General features: G+C 39.5%; 1 protein-coding gene across 2 annotated transcripts in view; it reads left to right on the top strand.

The window, feature by feature from the left end:
- AGBL1 (AGBL carboxypeptidase 1) overlaps positions 1-21,001 on the top strand; it is a 265,872-nt gene that overhangs the window by 134,281 nt on the left and 110,590 nt on the right. For both annotated transcript variants that reach the window (XM_039723561.1, XM_039723560.1), the window contains exons 19-21: positions 5,307-5,436; positions 9,979-10,110; positions 14,039-14,215. In XM_039723561.1, coding sequence (XP_039579495.1) covers positions 5,307-5,436; positions 9,979-10,110; positions 14,039-14,215 — 439 coding nt within the window. The remainder of the gene's footprint in view (positions 1-5,306; positions 5,437-9,978; positions 10,111-14,038; positions 14,216-21,001) is intronic.

Raw genomic sequence — 21,001 nt, 5'->3', positions numbered from 1 at the left:
TCACCTTTCCAGCAGATCAGGTGAACTGCTTGTCTTATTTGATGATGACATTGGCAGCATTAGCTGGGGTGAGGCAGGTCTCGTTCTGCATCTCCAAGTGATTTGTGGGCAAGTGTTGCTTAATGAAATGTGTCCACAGAGAGAAAAGGAGCCCTTCTATCAGAGGCAGAGAATAGAGATACAGTACATGCACAGACCAGGAAGAGCACAGATTGCATCATTTATCTTGGGAAGCAAGGAATTGTCCATTGTGACAAAGTCAGTCAGACGCAGCGAGTAAAACGCTGAAGGTTCATTACCCTAATTAGTATCAGTGCTCAGCTGAAGGGAGGCAGGGAAAAACTGGCAGTGATAGCTCAGGATAGTGTTTGTCCAAGAGGAAGAATTGTGCATCATGGATTTATCAGTGCTGGGAGGGGAGGGTGGTGCAGCAGCCACTGGCTGAAATGAGACAGGCCATTTCATTGGCACCCAGCTAGCAGCAAGTGTCACTCAGGATGTGAGTCTGGCATTGTGTGTGTGTAAGGTGCCACAAAAAGAAGAGAAGACAGTAATAAAAAATTTCCTCTTAAAGGTTTGGTGATAAAATAAATAGGCAGAATTTCACAGTGCAGTTGAAAAAACATCATTGTTTGGTATTTTATGGGGATCTCTTAGGAGAAGCTGACTTTTTGGCCTTTTTTTAAATCATCTGGCCAGTTAAACAGGGCTAGCCTGCTTTGTTGATCCAATGCTTACTGTGATGTTTAATCCTGATTAAAACAGTTTGGTTTTTTTAAAAACCAGATGTGGTGCAAATGAGGTTTGAGGACAATCAGTGTTGCAGTAGGTCATGCATAAGTGAGGATGGGAGTGTGATCTGCATTTAAGAATGAAATACACAGTTGAAGAAAAGAGATAAGAGAGATTGTAGCTTATGTTGGGAAGGTAAACTGTTCTTGAGCCTGGTTCTATTGTACACATTTTAGCATTCATGTTGCAGTCAGAAGGAAAGAGAAGGATGAGAAATAAATAGTTAACTGCAGTAATGCTGATGACAACTGTTTCATTGTAAAGCCTTCAAAAATTACATTGTTCTGGTGATGTTCCATTTCTGGAATAGTCGTTGGCATCACGGAGCCATACCAGGATGCAATGTAGCCATTATGATTTCAGCCCATGGGCTTGAACAAAGCTGGAGTCCAAGCCAGAAAATAATGGTAACATTTCTGACACCCTCCATTACAATATGAAAGAGGGCTTTACTGTTGCTACTGCTTCCTCCCATCACCAGTCTTAATCTCTAGAAAAATATAAAATTAAGAGAAAAAAAGGATTTTCTATCCATCTTATATATTTTTTTCCCTCCATATTGCTCTGAGTTTCCAGAATAGCAGGACCATAACATCTTAATAAAAATATTTCAGTTTTCATCCTAGGCTGCTGTTATTTATAAAGTCCAGCATGCTGTGTCTGGTTGAAGCTGCCTCATGCTGCTCAATGGCATCTTGATGTTTACTTGTGCCTGCTGCCTTTTATACAGATACTCTCGTCCTACACTGGTACTGCTGTCTGCTTTTGAGATGCACGTTGAATGGTGATGCTTCTCTCTACATATCAAACATGATGCATCCCTTTAGATTTTATATTTCCCTGTGCCCCAGGTGCTGTTATTATCAGTCCTGACATCATTCATTCAATATGATGGCTCCTGTCTTTCCTTTTATCTGTTATGGACAGGAGACCGGGAAACATTTTATCTTCCAAGCACAGCAACATATTTTCTTTAAAAAGTGACTTTTCTCTCTTCCCATTTCATTCTTTCTTGTCTAATATCTTGTGTATTATTCTTATCCCAAATCTCTTTACTACACAACCCTGTTCAGTTTTGTTTTTCCAGTGTTTCTGTCTCTCATCCCCTGCCATTTTTGTATCTGTGTGGGACACAAGCTTATTGCAGTACACTGGAATGTTCCATTGACCTTATCAAGGCTCATGTTAGCACCACGTAGGATCTCTCCATCCATACACATTACTTGTGCAGAGCTTTGTGCAATTTCTGAGGTTACTTTGCCCTCAAAGACAAAATGTCTTGGCTATATAAAAGTAGAGGAGGAGGGAGGATTATAACAAACAGATCAGGCTTTTGAACAAGAGAATTGCAGTTTAATTATTTGAGATATCTCTGGGTAGTACACTTAGGTTGAAGATATGTAAAAATTAGAATTTCAGATACTTTATATAGAGCCACTGAAGTGATATTTTTTACTGGATTTTTTTCTGGCAATTGTTTTTTATGCTGCCACTAGTCCCATCCAAGGTGGTATGTAGTCTTCCTAATGCTGCAAAGGAGAAAAGACATATAAAGCATTTAAAGGAAATATAATAGCTTGGAACTGTGTTGTAAGAAAGGCCTTTGATTTGAGTAGTGAATTTCATTAAATCCTGCCAAACATTCAAAGCCAGTCTCAGCTCTCCAGTCCCTTTATTTGCTATCAGCATTTGAAATCAGCTTAATATTTTACCTTCACCCTTGGCTGCAGAGCATAACGGGCAAAGCCATTATCTGTGCGTGTCATCACTATTAGGAAAGAGGGAGAAGGAATGAAGGAATAAGGAGAAACAGGACTGGCAGGGAATTGGCATGTTCAAAAGTAAACAGATTTTAGCAGAATGAAGGAAGGACAGAGCAGGGTAGGAAAAATCAGCCTCTTGTAATTAAATTTGAGTTCTACGTGTCCTTAAGAGCTGTGGATACAGCCAAGCTGAGGGCTAATATTTAAAGCTTTAAATGAGCAGAAATGTTAATCTTTGAAGAGACAAAGCTGAACTTTGTCTCCAAGCTCTTGGCTTTATGTAGCGATGACACCTTCTTTCCAAACAGTTCATAAGAACTTCCAAATTATTGTTTTAGAGTTTGATTACACTTCTTAAACTAATACTAAGCACAGCAGCACCTGTGAACTGCAGAGCTGGGGATTGTCTTGTCATAGTCACCTCTGAAAAAAGTCACATTTTGTGTCAGAGCGACAGAATTGGTAAATTGTGTTATGGACTTGATTAGGAGTTTTTCTTATGTGACATATAATGGGATTTCTTTATACTTGCTGAAGGAATAATCAACATTTTTAGAAGCTTTTAGTTTAGTCTAAAAGATAAAAATTTAGTTTGGCAGTGGCTTAATATTAATCTCTGTATTTACTGAATCCTTTTAGCAGTTTCTATTCCCCTGCTTTTTTCTCCATTTTTGTTGGACTCATCCAGTGGGTACCAAGGCATTTTAGCAGAGGGAAGTATGGATGGTTTGAGCAGGCATAAACTAATGTCAATTCCCACAGGAAAGGGAGGCATAGTAGGTTTGGGGTGTGACCAATGACAATATTGAAAAACTGTTTCTGTAGGTCTGAAACAACAAGACCCCCTTTTGGTATTTTTTTCTTGATGTTAAACTAAAACATGGGAATACAAGTCCAGCTATCATTCTTCCCTTCAGAATGAAAATTCTGTTGTTATTCTCACTTAGTTTTGCTCCCTGGTATAACTGTGATGGAGGAAGACATCACACCCTTATGACAAGGAAGTGTTTGGATTTTATTTTTTTGCTGGTCTTTGGAGAAAGATGAGTTTCTTTATGCAGTCCAGTGACTCTCTTTGTGGCATTGTACCTATCTAAGGAAAGATGTGTAGGCACACAAATCCTTGGCAGAAATACAGCTGCTAATCTCAGCTGAGCAGCTGTTGTCCTGAAGAGCAGGAGAGGTGAGCCTAAAGATAACTTTATCCGAAGAGCCCTTAGAAAACACAACAGAAACTGTCATGTTTTCATGCAGAATTTTTGGCAGAAGTCTCCCAGCAGCATTTGCTGACTTCCCAAGTGTTAGCTATTGCTAGTGTTTTCTGATTTGCTGAGTGAGTAACATGGGAAGTATGGATTATGAGGAAATAAGGGAATTCAGATAACTGAAACTAGACTAAATTTCGATTGGATCTTGTGGTGTTGCCAGAAACCCCAAGATGTTATTAAAGACCTTGTTTTTCTACATTAAAGATATATGAAATATTCTTAGTGACTCATTATTTCTTTGTCTTCCATTTTTAACCAGTTCTCCATTATTCTTACCTAATAAGGCAACCCTTTTTTCCCCAAGCATTTTGCAAGGCATTGATAATGCCCAAGATACCACATGCAGCACACCCTAACCTCTATAAATACAATAGCAGAACCAATCTCTATTAGTACATTTATATTTTAATTTGTTCTAAGATGTTGGTGCAGCAAAGCTGGTTGCAACTCCATAGCTAGAAATTAATCCAACATTTAGGATATTTTAGCTTTTTTGAAGAAGCAGCATCCCAGTTTTGCAGTGCCACCAGAAGCATTCTAGCGGATAGTTTGGAGATGATGAGGACCTACCACAATATCTCATATGCTGGAGAGACGATGCCTAACTTTTATCACCATGCTGTGATTTGAAAATTATCAACCAAATTACAGCAAATCCTTTGAAGAGTGTAAGGCTCTGATCTACACTGTCACTAACAAAGGAGATTAGTTGAATTTTTCAAAATTGCACAGTGCTGTACTGCTCCACATGGTCAAGTATCCTACACAATCTTCCACTGATCATTGAGTCAGTAACAGAATATGTTGTAACTAACTAAGGGAAACGCTTCCTCAGTGCAAATCTGGGATTCTTATTTAGCTTTTTATCCAGCCTTTGCAGAGATGCTGGGTAATTGTTCTACATAATGCTCTAGCAGGCATCATGATCTCCTTGATGGGCTTTAGATAGAGACATTTCTTGTGAGTGGAAATGCTTAAATGAGACACCCAGCTCATCTCATTTAAATACATTCATGTTTCAGATTGGTCAATGAGATCTGAGTGCCTGTCTTCAATTAGAATGAGTAGAAGTTGGATGTACGTGTTTGCTCTGGGGGTTTTGAGAAGCCTGTGCTCTATGCAAGCAGCATGAATTTCATAGCACAGAGTTTAGAATGTTTCAGAAGACTTCTTGCTAAGTGGCCTTTTGATTTATGCCTTCTTAGGTAAGTGAAAAACTGCGTTTATTTGCAGGACAGCAATTATGTGAACCTTGGACAGAAAGGAATTAAATAAATAAAATTAAATTAATAAAATTAATATACTATAAGAACCTGAAAAATATAATATGGATTATTGGTTCATTCCAGCCCAATGTTCAAAACCATTATATCTCTGTTCTATTGACATTCCTTGTCCTTGTGCCAGGGCTTGCCAGGATTGGAAATGCTTTGGAATCAGCTATTGTTTTGCCAGTTTGTGATGTGTTGCTTCCTGATTTCAGCCTTCGCTGCTCACTGAGTGGAGATGACCTCAACAGGCAGTGGCTGACCCCCAGTTCCCAGCTGCATCCAACAATTTACCATGCCAAAGGTCTCCTCTATTACCTGCGCAGCATTGGCCGGGCTCCTCTGGTGAGTCTCTTCCAGGTCCTTTTGTGTGATTCTGTGACTGGATTGATTATTGTACTTGTGTCAACAGCTTTGTTAGGGAGCTGGAGTGATTTGGGAGCATCATGTCCTGTTACACTTTCATCTTGTGGAATTGTTTCAAAAGTCTTGAATATTTATCACCTATTGAATCTTCTAACCAACAACTCTAAATTTCAGGATCTCTGTATACCTGGAATAAAAAATGAGAAAATTAATTTCGGAAAGCTCTTTATGCCCTCAAAGTACTCCAACTAAGCTAAATATTATGAGTAAGTTATTGCTATCTTCATGGAAGCATTAGTAGAAATTCCAAAAAGATTAGTCTAAATGGACTGTGCTAAACCCCATGCAATCACAAAAACATAGGAAGCAGCCCTCAGAGTGTGTGAACCTCCCTGCTGCTTTGTTAATGGGGAAAGGACTGGGTTTGGGGGCTACCATAAATTAAGGAGATGAGTTTGGGATCCATCCCATTTGCTCAGTTGCCCAGCAGAAGGAAAAAATAGTTCTGAAACCCCTGGAGGAAAACCACAAGGAGCTTCAAATGCTGACAAACAGATGTGGATACGGGGACTGGCAGGTTTGGTGGTGATAGCTACAGCCAGGCAGGAAATGTCCAAGTGCACCAAAGTCCGTCTGGGTTTGGTGAGAAGAGCCCCAAACAAAGTGAAAATGTGTGTGGGCTTCTCGATGAGAATTCTTCCATAATTTAGTTTTTGTCTAAGCTGACAGCCCTGAAATTTATCTCTGTGTAGTCTGAGGAGTATTGAAACTCAGAATTGCAAATTGAGTCACCAACATTTTCCTTTGGTTCAGAACAGTATAGGATGAGTCTTGTTTTACCCTGTAATTTGCTGTCTGGCCTCTTTTAGTACATGACCCTCCTTGTCATATTCAGGTGCATAAAGTTGAATACTCAGTACAAGTTTTCATCACTGTTGAGTGAAGGGAGACTATTGATCCTACCATCTCCCACACTCACAGACTGCATGTCAGACTTCATAAACTGATTTTTCTTTGCCTTTGAAGAACACATTGATTTTAGTTTATACATCCTCAAAAATGCCTTTTCCCTCCTGCAGAAGAGAGTTTGGGGTTGGGGGTTTTTTGTTTGTTTTTACTGGGTTTTTTTTTAACCTATAAGATCCCATGGAGCCAAATTAACTGATAGCCAAATGATTTCTGTGACCTGATTTGATTTAATTTATCCTAGGGATATACTAGCAGTTTCTTCAAAGCAAATAAAAGCTGCTTGAAGGAGAAAAGCAAAGAACTTTAGCAGCCCTTCAAACCAAGGCCACTTTAATTCTTTAGTTAACAAGAAAACAGCCTGTTAAATGGAGTTTTTTTTTACTTACCTGTTGCCTGTGGGAATCCTGATGATTGGGACATTGCAGAGAGCCTTATTTCTAGTGAAGAACAGGATGTTCTAAAAGAGGAAAGGAACTTCCAGTGGAGCAGAAGGCTCTGAGCAGAGTTTGCTGCCTCTCAAAGCGATTATATGAAGCTTGGAAAGAAGCACAGCCTGCAATAATGTACTCATTGAGAGGAAAAACACCTCTAAGCATGTCTACCTCAAAACTGGCATTTAATGTCCTGTCACAATGTTATTAAGAAAGAAACTTGACGCAAAAAAAGAGAAGTAATTTCAAAAAGTTCAGTTTTCCAACAGCTTTTCTTGCTTTCCACTTTATATATTGCTTTTCTTTTATTTTAAAAGGTACCTGGTTCTGTGACTCATAAGGAGAGTTGTTTTTGAGCTAGAAGGCAGTCCTTACCTTTAGGATAATCAGTGCTGGCAAATAACTTCAAATAGATTAAAAAATTGTGCATGTCTTTGAGTCATATCCCAGTGAGTGCAAGTTTGGGAGTCTGACTGGTTTGTGTGTCTCAGTGTCCCAGCCATATGGAAGGACAGGCTGAAGAAAAAGCACTGGGAGGTGCCAAGTCTGCTCAGTGCTTGCCCAGACATATCCCAGGAAGAATTCAGTGTTGGGTGCTCAGACTCCTCTTAGCCTTGGCTGAATGGTGAGACATAAGCTACCCTGTGGTGTGAAAATCAGGCAGAAGGATGTGCTGTAGAGAATAATTGAGTATAAACATTGGGAGTGACTGCAGTATCCAGTCTAATTAATTAAAATGTAGCACTATGCAAGTATTTTCAGTGTTTTCAGTGGCACTGACGCTTCTCCTGTGGAAGCTGGTGACACTCAGTGAAAGATTCCATGGCCTGAACCAGCTGCCATATTACAGAACCTGGCTTCAGTAATCTTTTACCAGTAAAGGAGTCTCAATCCAGATCTGCCACTAAGAACCTGTCTGCAGGCTTCTTGAGGTGCAGAATTATAGACCTGCTACTTATCAGGCAGCCCCACTCTCTGATCATCCCTGTGTGGTTTCTAATAAATAATATTTTAGGCAGATAATATATTGTCTTTTGTGTGTTGTAATCCTGTAAATTGGCAGGTAATTGATACCCAGTTGAGCTGAGTTTTCTGCCTTGAAATCAGACAAAAGCTGTAAAATTCTCTTTGATATTCATAGAAATACATTCTAGGTGGTAACTGTGGTTAACCTGAGCTATGACTGTGTATTGCTGGTAGCTTAAATGAAACATTAGCTGGAAAAATGTCTGTCATTAAGAGAATTAATAAATGCAGCTCTTTGGAAGGAGACATTTCAGGACAATTGTGTGTGGATCAGAGCTGCTGCTGGGTAGGTGCTGTTCACATGCTCCAGGTGTGGAACCTGCAGGCTCTCAGCCCCACAAAAAGATCTGGAGGTGATGGTGGTGTGGGAAGGGAAGCTGACAGGGCAGAAACCAAAGGAAGCAGCAGCATCTAAGTTATGGGATGTGCATAATTGTCCATCTGACTGGTTGTTATGTGTGCCTCAGCCCCCCCAGTGTCAGAGGAGCTGAAAGAATGTACGTGCTCAATTCCCAGATAAATAAACTCCCTGACGTGCTGCAGCTAAACTTAGTTACTGTGGAGCTGGTAAATAAGCAAATGAGGGTAAGTCTTGCCCTGACAGTTGGTAGAAGAAGCTCATGTTCTCCATCTGTTTTTCCCCTCTTGTGTATGTATTTAGGTAGGAATATGGGTGGGAGTGTTGATGTGCTGGAGGGGTGGGAAGGCTCTGCAGAGGGACCTGGACAGGCTGACAGTGAGTGCATGTCTGTCTCTCCTCCCAAGAGACAACTGACAGGACAAGAGGAAATGGCCTCATGTTGTGCCAGGGGAGGTTTAGGCTGGATATGAGAAAGGCATTCCTTCTCTGAAGGGTTATCAAGCATTGGAAAAGGCTGCCCAGAGCAGTGGTGGAGTCTCCATCCTGGAGGTATTGGATAGTTGTGCAGTTGTGGCACTTGGGGATGGGGTTGAGTGGTGGATTTGGCAGTGCTGGGTTAATCATTGGACCTGATGATTTGAGAGATATTTTGTAACCTAAACAATTGTATGATTCTATTTTTTTGCATCCCGTATTTCTCTTCCACCTCTATGTGGGTCCATTTTTCTCTACCTTCCTACACACATTTGTTTGTGTCTAACCTAAGTCCTGGGAAACAGTTTCAGTGAAATCTTGAAGCTCCTTTCTACTCTACAGTGAATGCTGTTGGTTTAAAATGAAATAATTCCTTCTCTTTAGAGATTCCTATATTTTCATTGACAGATTTCTGAATATTCCTGATTAAGACATGGAGAATATATGTAACAGCCATGTGTACATCGACTTCATATCTCAGAGGGCACTGAGATTGATTATTCTTTAAGACCTGGGTCAATATTTACCTCTTGGGTCATTAAATTGTGATTTTCATTTCCATGGGAATCAATATCTGCCTATAAAGGCAATCAAAACTTCCGCTAAAATGGGAATGTGCCTTGTGCCTCGTTTATATGACAGCTGACATGAGAGATGGATTGGATAGACAGATAAATTAGTGTGGAATGAGATTATTTGCCCTGAATATGGGTCATTTTCTGTGCTTGACTTGCAGGAATTCATGCAAAGGTCTGGCAATACAATTGCACAATTATATTTTCCTGAAAATTATGTAGCATGGGTTTTTAATTTAAAGAAGACAAAGCAATGATTAATCATTTGGGAAGGCATACATTTCAAGTCTCATGAGGATAAAGCTGGAGTTTAGGAGTTTAGAAGTAGAAAGAGCCTGAGAAATTGCTCTGTTGTGGTATCAGGAGTTCTCGTGAACCCTTAGGTTCCTGAGTTGCCATGGATTCTTTCACAGGTGTCATGTTTATTTCTGCTGCAGACAGAAGTGCACTAGGCTTGACTCTGGACCCCTGAGATCATGTCAGATCAAATAAATAAAGCAAGATACAAGTGACTAATGAAGTCTGACACAGGTCAAAGGCATGGCCCAGAGTCTAAGCTACTCTGAAGAGACCTTAAAAAAAACCATTAACACCTCTCTACCATAGTCTAGTAGTGGATATTATGAAGAACCAAGAAACCTTTCCAATGTTCAGCATTTTGCCTTATTTTTTCCTGTCTCTCTAGGTCTTCTGTGACTACCATGGGCACTCCCAGAAAAAGAATGTGTTTCTCTATGGCTGCAGCATCAAAGAGACCTTGTGGCAAGCAGGCTGCATGGTTGACACAGCAGTTGTCACAGAAGATGTTGGCTACAGGGTAGGTCCTCTTGGTTCCTTCCTTAATTAGCAGCCCGTATGTGGTTATATATTTAAATTATTTAAAATATTTAAGATAAGGTCACCTCAGAAATTTTAGCAATAGGGTGCAAACTTTCCTTCCTCCAGAGAATTTTGAGTCACATGTAATATCTTCATGTACCAGATATTAGGGACCCAACTACTGTCAGTGTATTTGCTATTTACTTCATTTCAGTAAAATGATGCACTATAACATTTGGCTACATGCTAATAGGACAGAGATATTTTTGTGTGTTTTATAATTCCTAAATATACATACAGTTTTGTCCTCACCATCCTACCCATGATATGAAAATAAATGGGAATTATGTAATTTTAACTGAGAAGATGATGGTGTCCCACAGTCCTACTCAACTGAATTTCTCCATCACAAAATGCTCCTGGTCCCACTGAAAATATGAGATAATTCCATGGATGCCAAACAAATCTATCATAGTGAAGCTATCTCCAGAACAAATGTTTGGTGTTAAACCTAAGAATTTTTTTTTAAAATTTTTGGAATAGAAAAAATTCTAAAGTCTATTTTATTTCTGCTTCATGGCATGTCGCGTTCATCAAACTCTCCTTTGGATTTTCTGCCCATCTCTCTCTTTTTTTTCCTTTCTTTTTTTCCCTTTTTTCCCTATTTTTAAAAATCTGTTTAAATGATATTTTCATATTAAATTAGTTTTCTTCAGAAAAATAATTATACGTCCAATTCTAGTCTTAAAAAACGTTGATTACCCAAAACATAATTGTGGCCTTAAACTGATTACAGAGTTACAGCTTGGATCACTCAAACCTGAAAGAGTTTGAAAAGTCTTTGTCAGTTTATACCTCTCTATAATATTTGCTACTTCAGCATAAATACTAAACATTAATCCATGAGATTTTCATGTTTTCCATGTCTATCTTATGGAGCTGCACAGAAAAAAACCTGCAGCTTTACTGGAGGAGAGTGCCCCAGCGTTGGCTGTGAGGGGTCCCTGTGGCAAACATTGATCCTGAGGAAAGCAGGGAGGATTCCCACAGCCAGGGCATTTTTGGCTGTGTTTGAATTCTGGGGGCTTGCAAAGGCTGAGGAAGGCTCTGCTGCACAGCCAGAATTCAAATGTTGCTGTCAGCACGTGGAGCCTGACCTGAATCTGCAATGAATCCAAGGCTGTCCAGGAGCACTCTGCAGTGGCCCATAAGAAGGTTTTTATGGCTCAAATCCTTGCTTTTGCACAGAATGGGAGGTGGGTGCCTGCTGCAGATGCAGCCTAGGGATCACCCCCTCCCTGCCTAGGCTGGGGAAGCTGGGTCTGTACAATTCCAGCTGGCAGACACCCAGCCCTGCCTCAGAGCTGCACTGTTTGCACAGGCTCCTCTCCTGCCTCCTCTAGGTAATGGGAATTAATCTACCCTCCATGATTGATTTTTCTCCACAGGAACAGAAACCAAATACCTCAAAAAAATTATGGGTTTTGGAAGAGCCTTTGCCTCCTATGTTATATATTCAGCTGTAGCCCTTGGCAATGTAGAGTCAAAGTCCTCCTTGCCTTTAATATTTGGTGGCCTTGGGTGACTTGCACAGCATTGGCACCATAATCCCAACCTTTTGATAAACATTCCAGGTCCCTTTGACAGCAATCTCTGCTGGGACATTAGTAAAGAAATATAACTCGATTCTTTTTGAATGGGATTGGAGTTTTATGGACAGGGTCCAGTGTGAGTGGAGCAGCTTCCATTGCTGTCACACATGATAAATCCAGCTGTGTGAGAGACACAGAACACAGTCACACTGCTGCACTATCATAAAAGCATCCTTTAAAGGGATGTGTTTTCACACAAAATATATTATTGAAAGATAATTAATGAGAAGAATCAATAGAGAAGAAAGAGCCATTAGTGTGAAATCCAGTGAATGCTGGTAAAATGAAAAGAACATTAAATTTGGGTTTGCTAATGCTTCTAAATGAGTCCTGTGTACAGAGACATTGCTGTTACCTGCCAGTATTTTTATTTAATTAAAAGTAAAAGATTGATTATGCATATAATTTGAATTGCTCTAAAAAGCTAAACTGGATTAGGGTTCTGATTATTGTATTTGATGTGATAAGTTTACAAAATTTTGTGTGTGGGTTCAGATAAGGGCACATATCATTCACATACAGTTTAACTGGCTCTCATGGTTGTGCTATGGTTCTGCTGTACATTTTTGATTCCTTCTCAGTCAAAATCCAGGAAAATGTGGAAGCTGTGCATGAAGCCATACAATTTTGTGATCTCTGTGCAGCAAGTAGCAGGCTGAAGGCAGTGCAGAAATGTTGGATGCTTTATCAAAGTCAAGAAGTGAATTTTCAAGGTTTCTCTGTTCAGTCTGCCCACAGGAAAGAGAGTGCTGCAGCTCTTAGTAACACACTGGAGATCTTGACTTAAGATTGAGGCTTGAGGTGGTCTCAGATTTAAAGTGAAGTTTTTTGCTTTGTTCTAGTTTTCTCTGCCTCAGTTTTTTCATCTGAAAAATGGACCTCATGGAAGTGGAGGAGACCAGTGATGGCTGTGGTCAAAATACACTTAAAAATGATAAATGTATAAATGAAAGTTATGTATGGTTAAGTAGTTTGCAAGAGATTTAGTAAAATAGTTTAAACCAAGTATGTATCACTCATATCAAGCATGTTTTAGGAAAGAACATTGTTCAGTCACTTTCAAATCAAATATTCCCATACATTGATGTGAAGCCTAAAAGAACAGAACAATTCCTCTGAATTACTTGGGGAAACTGATGGTTACTGGAAAGTGAAATTAGCTGTTTAGTTTTCACTACCCAAACTGAATGAAATTCAAGGGTAAATGCCACTAGCAATATGTGGGAACTCCTTCTGTAGGATTCCATACAGCTCAGGTGTTTAAGAAAACTGCCATAAAAGAAAGAATGAACATTTTAATTTTGCTTGGTCTCCTGTAGGTGGATCAAATGGTGTTTTGGCACATGTTGTGATTGGTGTAGCAGCACTGAAGCTCAGACACACACAGACATAACTCACAGGCGTGTGTGTGTATCTAATGGTCCAGTCTATTCATTAGCACTAGGTGTGCTCTACGTAGCTGTTATCTATTTTTATGGCATATAAAAATAACGCATTTAGCCCTCTGTAATGACTAAGTAATTGTTGCCTCTTCACTGATGGAATATTTGATACTTCAGGCGTGTTTATAGACTTTTCTGAGAAATATGATTTTGAGAGTAAGAAAATCACTCAGGGCTAAAATATAATATTTACTGGTTTTATTATTACTTTTTATTGTGATTCTTTAAGCCAACTGTGTGCAATACATTGTTTGGACCTGGAAGAGAATATTTTGGTTCGTTTCACAATTCAAGTTAAATGCTGAGCTTTATTTTCACATTGTGACGTTCCAAGAGAAAACGTGTGACATTCCAAGAGAAAACAGATCCACTTTCTCTGCTCTATACCAGCTTCAGACAAAATTCCTCCCGTGGCTCAATCCCTTGTCAGACCCTGGATTTATGGTGGGAGGAGATAGAATAGAGCTAAAGAGAGGAGAATAGGGGTGTCAGGTACTGATCTGTGACTCTTGGCAGCTCAACAAGAAGCTGTGGGTTGGTTGAAGCAGCTTGAGACCAAAACTGACTTCAGCATTTCACTCAAACTATTTGGTGTAAAAATGTTTGATTTTGAGTGAGAAATGTCAAGTCTACAGAAATTTTGCATTTTAGTCTTTGGAATGAAACAAATGTTAGAATCTGAGGGCTTCACATGGGATGGAGGCAATGCACCAGTTGGAGCCCTCAGTACCTATGGCTAGATTTGATTATGCACACATTGAAACACAGATCTTTCTGTATGTGTGTGCATGATATCAACACATGCACATCTGTGCAATTCATTTCCTCACAGACTCTTCCCAAAATCCTGGATAAAGTGGCCCCTGCATTTGTCATGAACAGCTGCAGCTTCCTGGTGGAGAAGTCCCGGGCGTCGACGGCCCGTGTGGTGGTGTGGAAGGAAATGGGGGTGCTGAGGAGCTACACCATGGAAAGCACCTACTGCAGCTGCAGCCACGGGCTCTACAGAGTGAGTACACCTTTCAAAAAACCTTTGCCACCCTCCCTAATGCACATCTCATGAGCTTGGATGGAGGGTCTGGCCATTGATGAGCTCTCTCCAGACCCATGTAGCCAGAATTTCTTTTCTGGGGAATCTCGTTATTTTACCCCTCCTTCTTTTACCTTCCATGCCAAGAAAGTAGAGTCTCTCTCTGAGGTTTCATTCAGCAGGGAAATAAAAGGAAACTCCAGTCTGCAGCCAAAAGTACTGAATTGAGGAAAGGAGTGTTTTGGGGACGATATTAGGGACTTACCCTTACAAGGGCTTTCACAGTCTTGTAGTAAAAGTTCTGGCAGGTCATATGGACATTTTTGAGCCTAATTCTCAGGTAATTAACTGGAGTACTTGTTGGTACAGGCTCACTGCCTGGGCATTCACTTGAATGGCTAAATTTAAGAGCCTCCTTGAAAATCCTGCATTTGGAGTTGCCTGTTCCTCACAGGCAGAGGTAGCCAGTCTAACGCTACTTTTGACAGATGTCAATGAATTCAAGCTATGCCTGAGACTGTGACCTAGACAGACCAGAATTCCACATCAAATGAGGTTGGTAGGAAGGGCTGTACTTGTGCCAAATGCATCAGGCATCAGTATGGGAGATCTCCTGGCAGTTTTTATGCATACAGGGTAAAGTTGGGTAATTGTATTTGAGTGATCATAATTCTCCATTCATTCAAATGATTAATTTTTTTTTTTTTTTTTGCTTTTTCTTATTCCAAACCTGTTGCTTTCATTTGAAAGGCTTCTACATACCACCTCATTTCTTCCACTAGGGAGCAATCCTTATCTGTACAACATTAATAAGCAGTTAAGGATCCTGAAAGACCCTTAAGGAAAGAGCCATTATTACAAATAACAATTAATTAATAAGACATTCAAATTATTATCTTTGTAAGCTCTATACTAATCCTTTTACCTCTCTGTAGAATGTAGCAGGAAGTATTCAGCTGCTGTTTTAACTATGCTCTCCTATACACACACCAATTCCAGGAGAGGAAAGGCAGAATTAAAAAACAGCAGACAGTTAAAATCAAGAGAGTGCAATGCCCAGGGCAATTATATCTAACGCTCCCTACTCCTGAGAAGTGCTAATGGCTTTTTAATAGGCACCACAGGTCAAGACAGTGGGTTTGAATCTTTTTAGACAGTGGGGGAAATCTACTTTGACTGAAATCAATGACAAAGCTCCAAATGATCTCTGTAGAGGAGGATTTCACTGATTTCTTAGATAACCACAGTAAGATCTAAAACCAGTGACACATCAGATTTTATCGATATCTAGTGACTTGTTCTCCATCAGCATCTGTGAGGCCTTTAAACAAACTTGCTTCATGTGTGTCATTAGATGCTTAAAATAGTAGAAAGAGAAGTCTCTTAAAATGTATGAAATTATTTTTTATGTTCCTTCTTGTCCTCTTTGTTGACACTGATCAGGGCCACAACCAGCCATTGAGGACAAGAGCAAGTTCACATGTGAGGGCTGTGACTGGTGAGAGAATCCAGTGTTCCCCTGGCTCTCAAGGAAATCTGAAATCTGTAAAGCAGTTCTGAAATTTCCATTATGAATGCTTTGAAAAGCTGAATCTTAATTGGAACATTGGGTTGTGTTTATGAGACATATTCTTGTCTGGTTTTTTTGAGGGTTTTAGGCCTTTTTTGTTGTTTTTTAGGGTTCTGATTTATCTCAAAGTTGGAGGCTGATGAATGCTTTGAAAAGCTGAATCTTAATTGGAACATTGGGTTGTGTTTATGAGACATATTCTTGTCTGGGTTTTTTTGAGGGTTTTAGGCTTTTTTTGTTGTTGTTTAGGGTTCTGATTTATCTCAAAGATGGAGGCTACATCAATATTTCTATTATGAATAATTCCTTCACCATTTCTCTATCATAAGGATAATACAAACACTTATTGCAGCTTCTGTGAATCAGGCAGATTTAAAGTATTTCCACTATTTTTTCTTAATGCACTAAGTACCCAACTTGTTAGTATCAAAATAGAATATAATTTCTTGTGTTGATTATACTGGAGCTGCATAAATATACATATAGTATTTCTTCCAGAAAATGGATACTTATAAGCTATTTCAGCTTTTTTTAGTGGTCTTTAGAGTTGGTCCTATTTACTGGTTCTAACAAGTGGATTAGTAAGTGTGGAATTGACAGACTGAAGATTTTGTTGCATAAATGCCATTTAATCCTCAGCTTCCATCTGTCAAGCCAAAGCTACTTCATAAGTATCTTGGAGCCCTAAAATCATTCTTGTAAACTGGAAATTAATTACATGAGGTCATGTTTTTCTAGTGGCTTCAACACGAGTTTCTCACTCTTGGACCCTGAAGTTGGATGTGTGTCTAAGCAGTAGAATGACACTAATTCTCAGGCAGAAGATGTCAACATCCTATACTTAAAGCTTTCCGACATTTGGTTTGGAAGATTTGTTTAACTATGGATCATTGAATCAGTTTTTCAATGGCATATGTCTGATCTCCCTGCAGGGATATATCCCGTATTTCCCCTGGACAAGCACACCCTCATGTTTTGTTACTTTTACACCTTGAACTACAAACGGCAGCTAGGATTTAAAACATCTTGTTAAATGCAGCAGAGGCTCCCAAGTCCAGCATCATTCAGTGGTCAGACTTCTATTAGAGAGCACCACACCTGGTCTTTAGGTTTTTTCCAAATTTCAAGCTTTTTTTTTTTTTCTCAATTCAAGAAATGAATTCATTGAAGCGGCTGCATTGCTGGCTGTGAACACAGGTACAGCACTTGGAGCTGCACAGAGGCATCTGATGGGGAGTGTCCAAAGGATTTAGGAAGAACAAGAAAGCTGTAGAGAGGCTACAAGAAGTTAAAATATTAATTGCATAAGGCTGGTGGGTGTACCTCATCTCACTACAGGTCGAGAAAGGGCTGAGGTAAACCAAAACTTAGTTTTCCTGATAAAAAAGCTGTAAGAGTTTTTCCCCTGGAATGTGTGTCCCCTCTCTTGGACTGAAATTTTAAAATACTTTAGTGACAGAAAGGCAGGAATTGTGTTCTATTGATATGTAAATGAGAAATAATAGTGACCCCAGCTTCCTTTTAAAAATCATTTGATTTCAAATGGAGAGGAGGGTGGAAATGAAAGGAGAAAAGAGATGGTTTGTCTGACGAATTTCCCTGTCTGTGTGATCAATGGAAATGCAATAAGCCAACTACCCTTAAGGAACTGAAACATAAAACTAAAGAAACTATTGATCTTATCTAAGGTTTTGTTCAACCTAGGAACAAGAAAAGAAGGTGGTAAAATATCCAAACTCTTTTTTCATCGTGTCTGGATTGCCCAAATCAATCTTCGAGGAGCCCTATCTCCATTTGAAAGTTGCTAAAAACAAAGTAACAAAGTCTCACAGGGGAATTTTGCCTCCTGTTTCTGCTGGTTTGCAACCCGGTGGTCAAACCAGAAAATATTAATAATAGAATGATTAACCCCTTATAATTTCTTTGCTCATGTGATGACTCTCTACACTGGTCCTTCGCTGGAGGTTTTACTCCTCCAGCTTAACTTGATTTCAGCCTCCATTTTATGGGATGCAGAGCCCCCTTCTCATCTTTGCTTCTGAAAAGTCTGAATGCAAGGCTGTGCTGTGAGGAGCTCTGAGTGCAGGTACAGCCATGACCCAGGAAGATTTACTGTTCTGTCATGTCACACTTTTTCACCATTCTTCCTGATTCCTCGTTACCTCATCTGCTAATTAGGGCCCTTCCATAGCATATTCCACTGCGCTGTTCCATTCATTATTGCATCCATCATCCTTCAAGTTAATACCTTTAGTGCCAGGGTGTACAGCTGAGTTCCAAACCATATGTCTTGATAACACAGCTAATCTAAAAAATCGAGTTTCATGCTCTTTGTGTACATGTTATGTTGGAAAAGTGGTTTCCTTGGCATGGTGTGCCTGATGGAGGAGTTGGAGTACTAATGGAAATAGGTTTTAGCTTTTTGCTTCAAATGGATTATAAACAACAAGGAGTAACAAATGAGTTTTAAAATTATTGCAGGTATCTTGACAGTATGCTGTGAAGGAGATTTTACTGCTGGTATGGGGGCATCTTTGAAGAAAGCTTTTGGGAGAGCTGAGAAATAAGATCTTTATTTTTTTCCTGTCCATTTTAATTCTTCTGAGTCAGAGGAATTGAGTAACCCAAATTTTCTCATAGGACTTGATTAGAGGAAAAAGCCATCCCTATGCAGAGACACTGGAACTGGAGGCCTCAGCACTGAGCAGTGTGGTCATAAGTTCACAAGACTCTCTTGACATTAATTCAAAAAATCTTTCCTGGACAGAAGTGGTCAGAGTCAGTCTAATTAGAATATCTAATATTATCCATTCCCTTTAGCCTGACCACCGTGGGCTGACATATTAAAATGAGTGATGAATGAAGGGTTTGCCATGGAAGACTGGCTGAACTAAAGGAATGTACCAAGATGAAAGCCTCCCCTCTTTCTCATCCTTCAGAAAAGGCCTGCTTTGGTTTGATCTCTTTCTGTCCAGATGAGCCAAATTGTTACCCATGTATGATTGCCCACTGAATTGCAGCACTATTTTTTCATAATTATCAGTATACAATTAAATATTTTCTTTATCTCCCTTACTTTTGAAGATTACTTACCAAATTTCTGTGAGGAATTTTTACGTATGTTTTATTCATAGGAAGTTTATTGCAGTTAATAGTCAGAAATTGAGTTGTTTTGATAGAATTTGCAGGGTCACATGGTGCTGCTTCTGTTATCCAGTAAGATGTATATTGTTGCTGTAATTGGAAGTCTGGTGCAGAAACTTGCAAATAATTTTAATTTGGCCTGTTGCCAGTATTCAGCCACAAACAAAAATTATTTCAGCAATATTCTTGCCTTAAAGAATGTTTGATAAGTAGTTGTAGACAGAAAAAATAAAGAAATGGGATATATTCTGTGCTTTCTGGTGTACATTTCTTGAAAATGATTACATCATCTTTGCAAGTCTTACAGACTCTGCCATTTCTGATTTCTTTTGTGCCCCAGAGCTTATACTTTTCCTGAGAATGAGTAAGTCTCAAAAGCATTCAAAAGCTTCTTTTAAAAAAAATCATCTCTAAAACGTGTATTTTTTAGCTGACCCTCAGTGCTCTAGAGATCTCGTTCTAAAGCAGATGCTGAGAATAAGAAAGAATAATTTTACTTTCTGATAGGTCTGCTTCCAGTTCTCATCCAAAGTGGCTCAAATTGGGAGCAGCTGTAACAGCAAAAAAAGTATAGAAAAAAATAGTTATCTAATATTAATCTAAGGACTGATGTTTCAAATTAAGGGTGTATTTTTTTCCCTTAAGTTGTTACCCAAGGGAAAAGTTCGTATCCTATTTGCTTTATTTTCTTACCTCTGTTATTTCCGCCCACCCCTTGCACTAATTGATTGATGATTCATTTTGTAAGATGTTCTAATTGTACCTTTTGGGCTTGTGGGCCTCACTTCATGGAGCTTTGTAGGGACTAATGGTATTTAGGAAGTGGGGGAAGAAGAGAGAAACAAATCAGGAGATGGTGGGTGTTTCTCCTTCTTGTAGACACTTAAATCTACAAGGTTCTTATATGAAATTCTTACATGAACTGCACGACTATTTCCCCTTGTTAAGTGCTTTTTATTGGTTTGTTTGTTCTATTATTAGACAGGATGCTAACTAAGAAATCACAACCGTGCTCAGACCTGTTTGAAGGTGTGTTGATTTTAGCTATCTGATTGTTTGGAAAAGCTAATTACATAACATTGTAAGGATTCTTTGGGCCTTATATCTACATGAAAACCAGAGTTTGCCTGTAGGACTACCCCAGCAGATCTCATCTTTCTTGATGGGGAATAAGACAGGTAAATACTACCTGGGGTGTAAATATCTCTCTTTCCAAAAGTCATGGATGTTTTTGCCATCTGCTAATTTTTGTTGAGGTTGCTCAATGTTGGTGTATGGGAGGGCTATTTATATGCATTTTAATTAGTATGTAAAGTTTGCAACAAGGTAATGCTGGTCTCTTTACTCTGTTTTCCCATTTCCTTATCCATTTCAGAGTCAGTTTAACTTGGCTGTTTTGGGAAAGACCAGTCACTGAGTAGGGTCATTTTTCTTATCACAACTGAAGGCTTATTTCTGTCTGTCTGTTTTCTGTGGGTTTTTTGGGGGTGTTTGTTTGTTTGTGATAGGGTTTTTTGTTTGGTTGGTTTTGGTTTTGTTGGGTTTTTTTTCTGGCAGGGAAATTGGTTTGGGGATTTCCAACCCTATATAGGGTTAAAACCCATTTTCTGCCATTAGTGTAACTGTATTAAAGTTTTTGCTGAGAACATTCAGCCCTTTTTCCACATTTGCCAAACGTTGGTGCTTTGTGAATGACTCTGGAAAAGCCCTGGGCCAGCAGGCAGAGTTTGCTGCTGTACAAACAAACAAACGTTTTCCTTCCATGACTGAATGATTCGTTAACTCTTTCAAGAAGTCACTACAGGGGTGGCTGCCTGCTCTGGTCCATCTGCTGAGGTGTCCCATGGATGCTGCCTTGAAAGACATTTTGGAAAAAGTCCTTCCCAGCACCTGCTGCAGTGGGTTTCAGCTGCTGCTCAGGCCATCTGCTTTGCTGTTCCTGGGCTGCAAGATCTGAGTGTTGGGAATGGAGAATGTTCCATTGTGCCTGAACTCACACTGCTACTCAAAACAGGGGAGAAAGACTCTGGAGAAGAACAACACAGAACTTT

This window comes from Passer montanus, unplaced genomic scaffold (genome assembly GCF_014805655.1).
Source record: "Passer montanus isolate IOZ18808 unplaced genomic scaffold, ASM1480565v1 scaffold5, whole genome shotgun sequence".
In the NCBI taxonomy this organism is placed as follows: domain Eukaryota; kingdom Metazoa; phylum Chordata; class Aves; order Passeriformes; family Passeridae; genus Passer; species Passer montanus.
The sequence above is the reverse complement of the archived record's forward strand: the minus strand, read 5'-3'. Positions and strand labels throughout refer to the sequence as shown.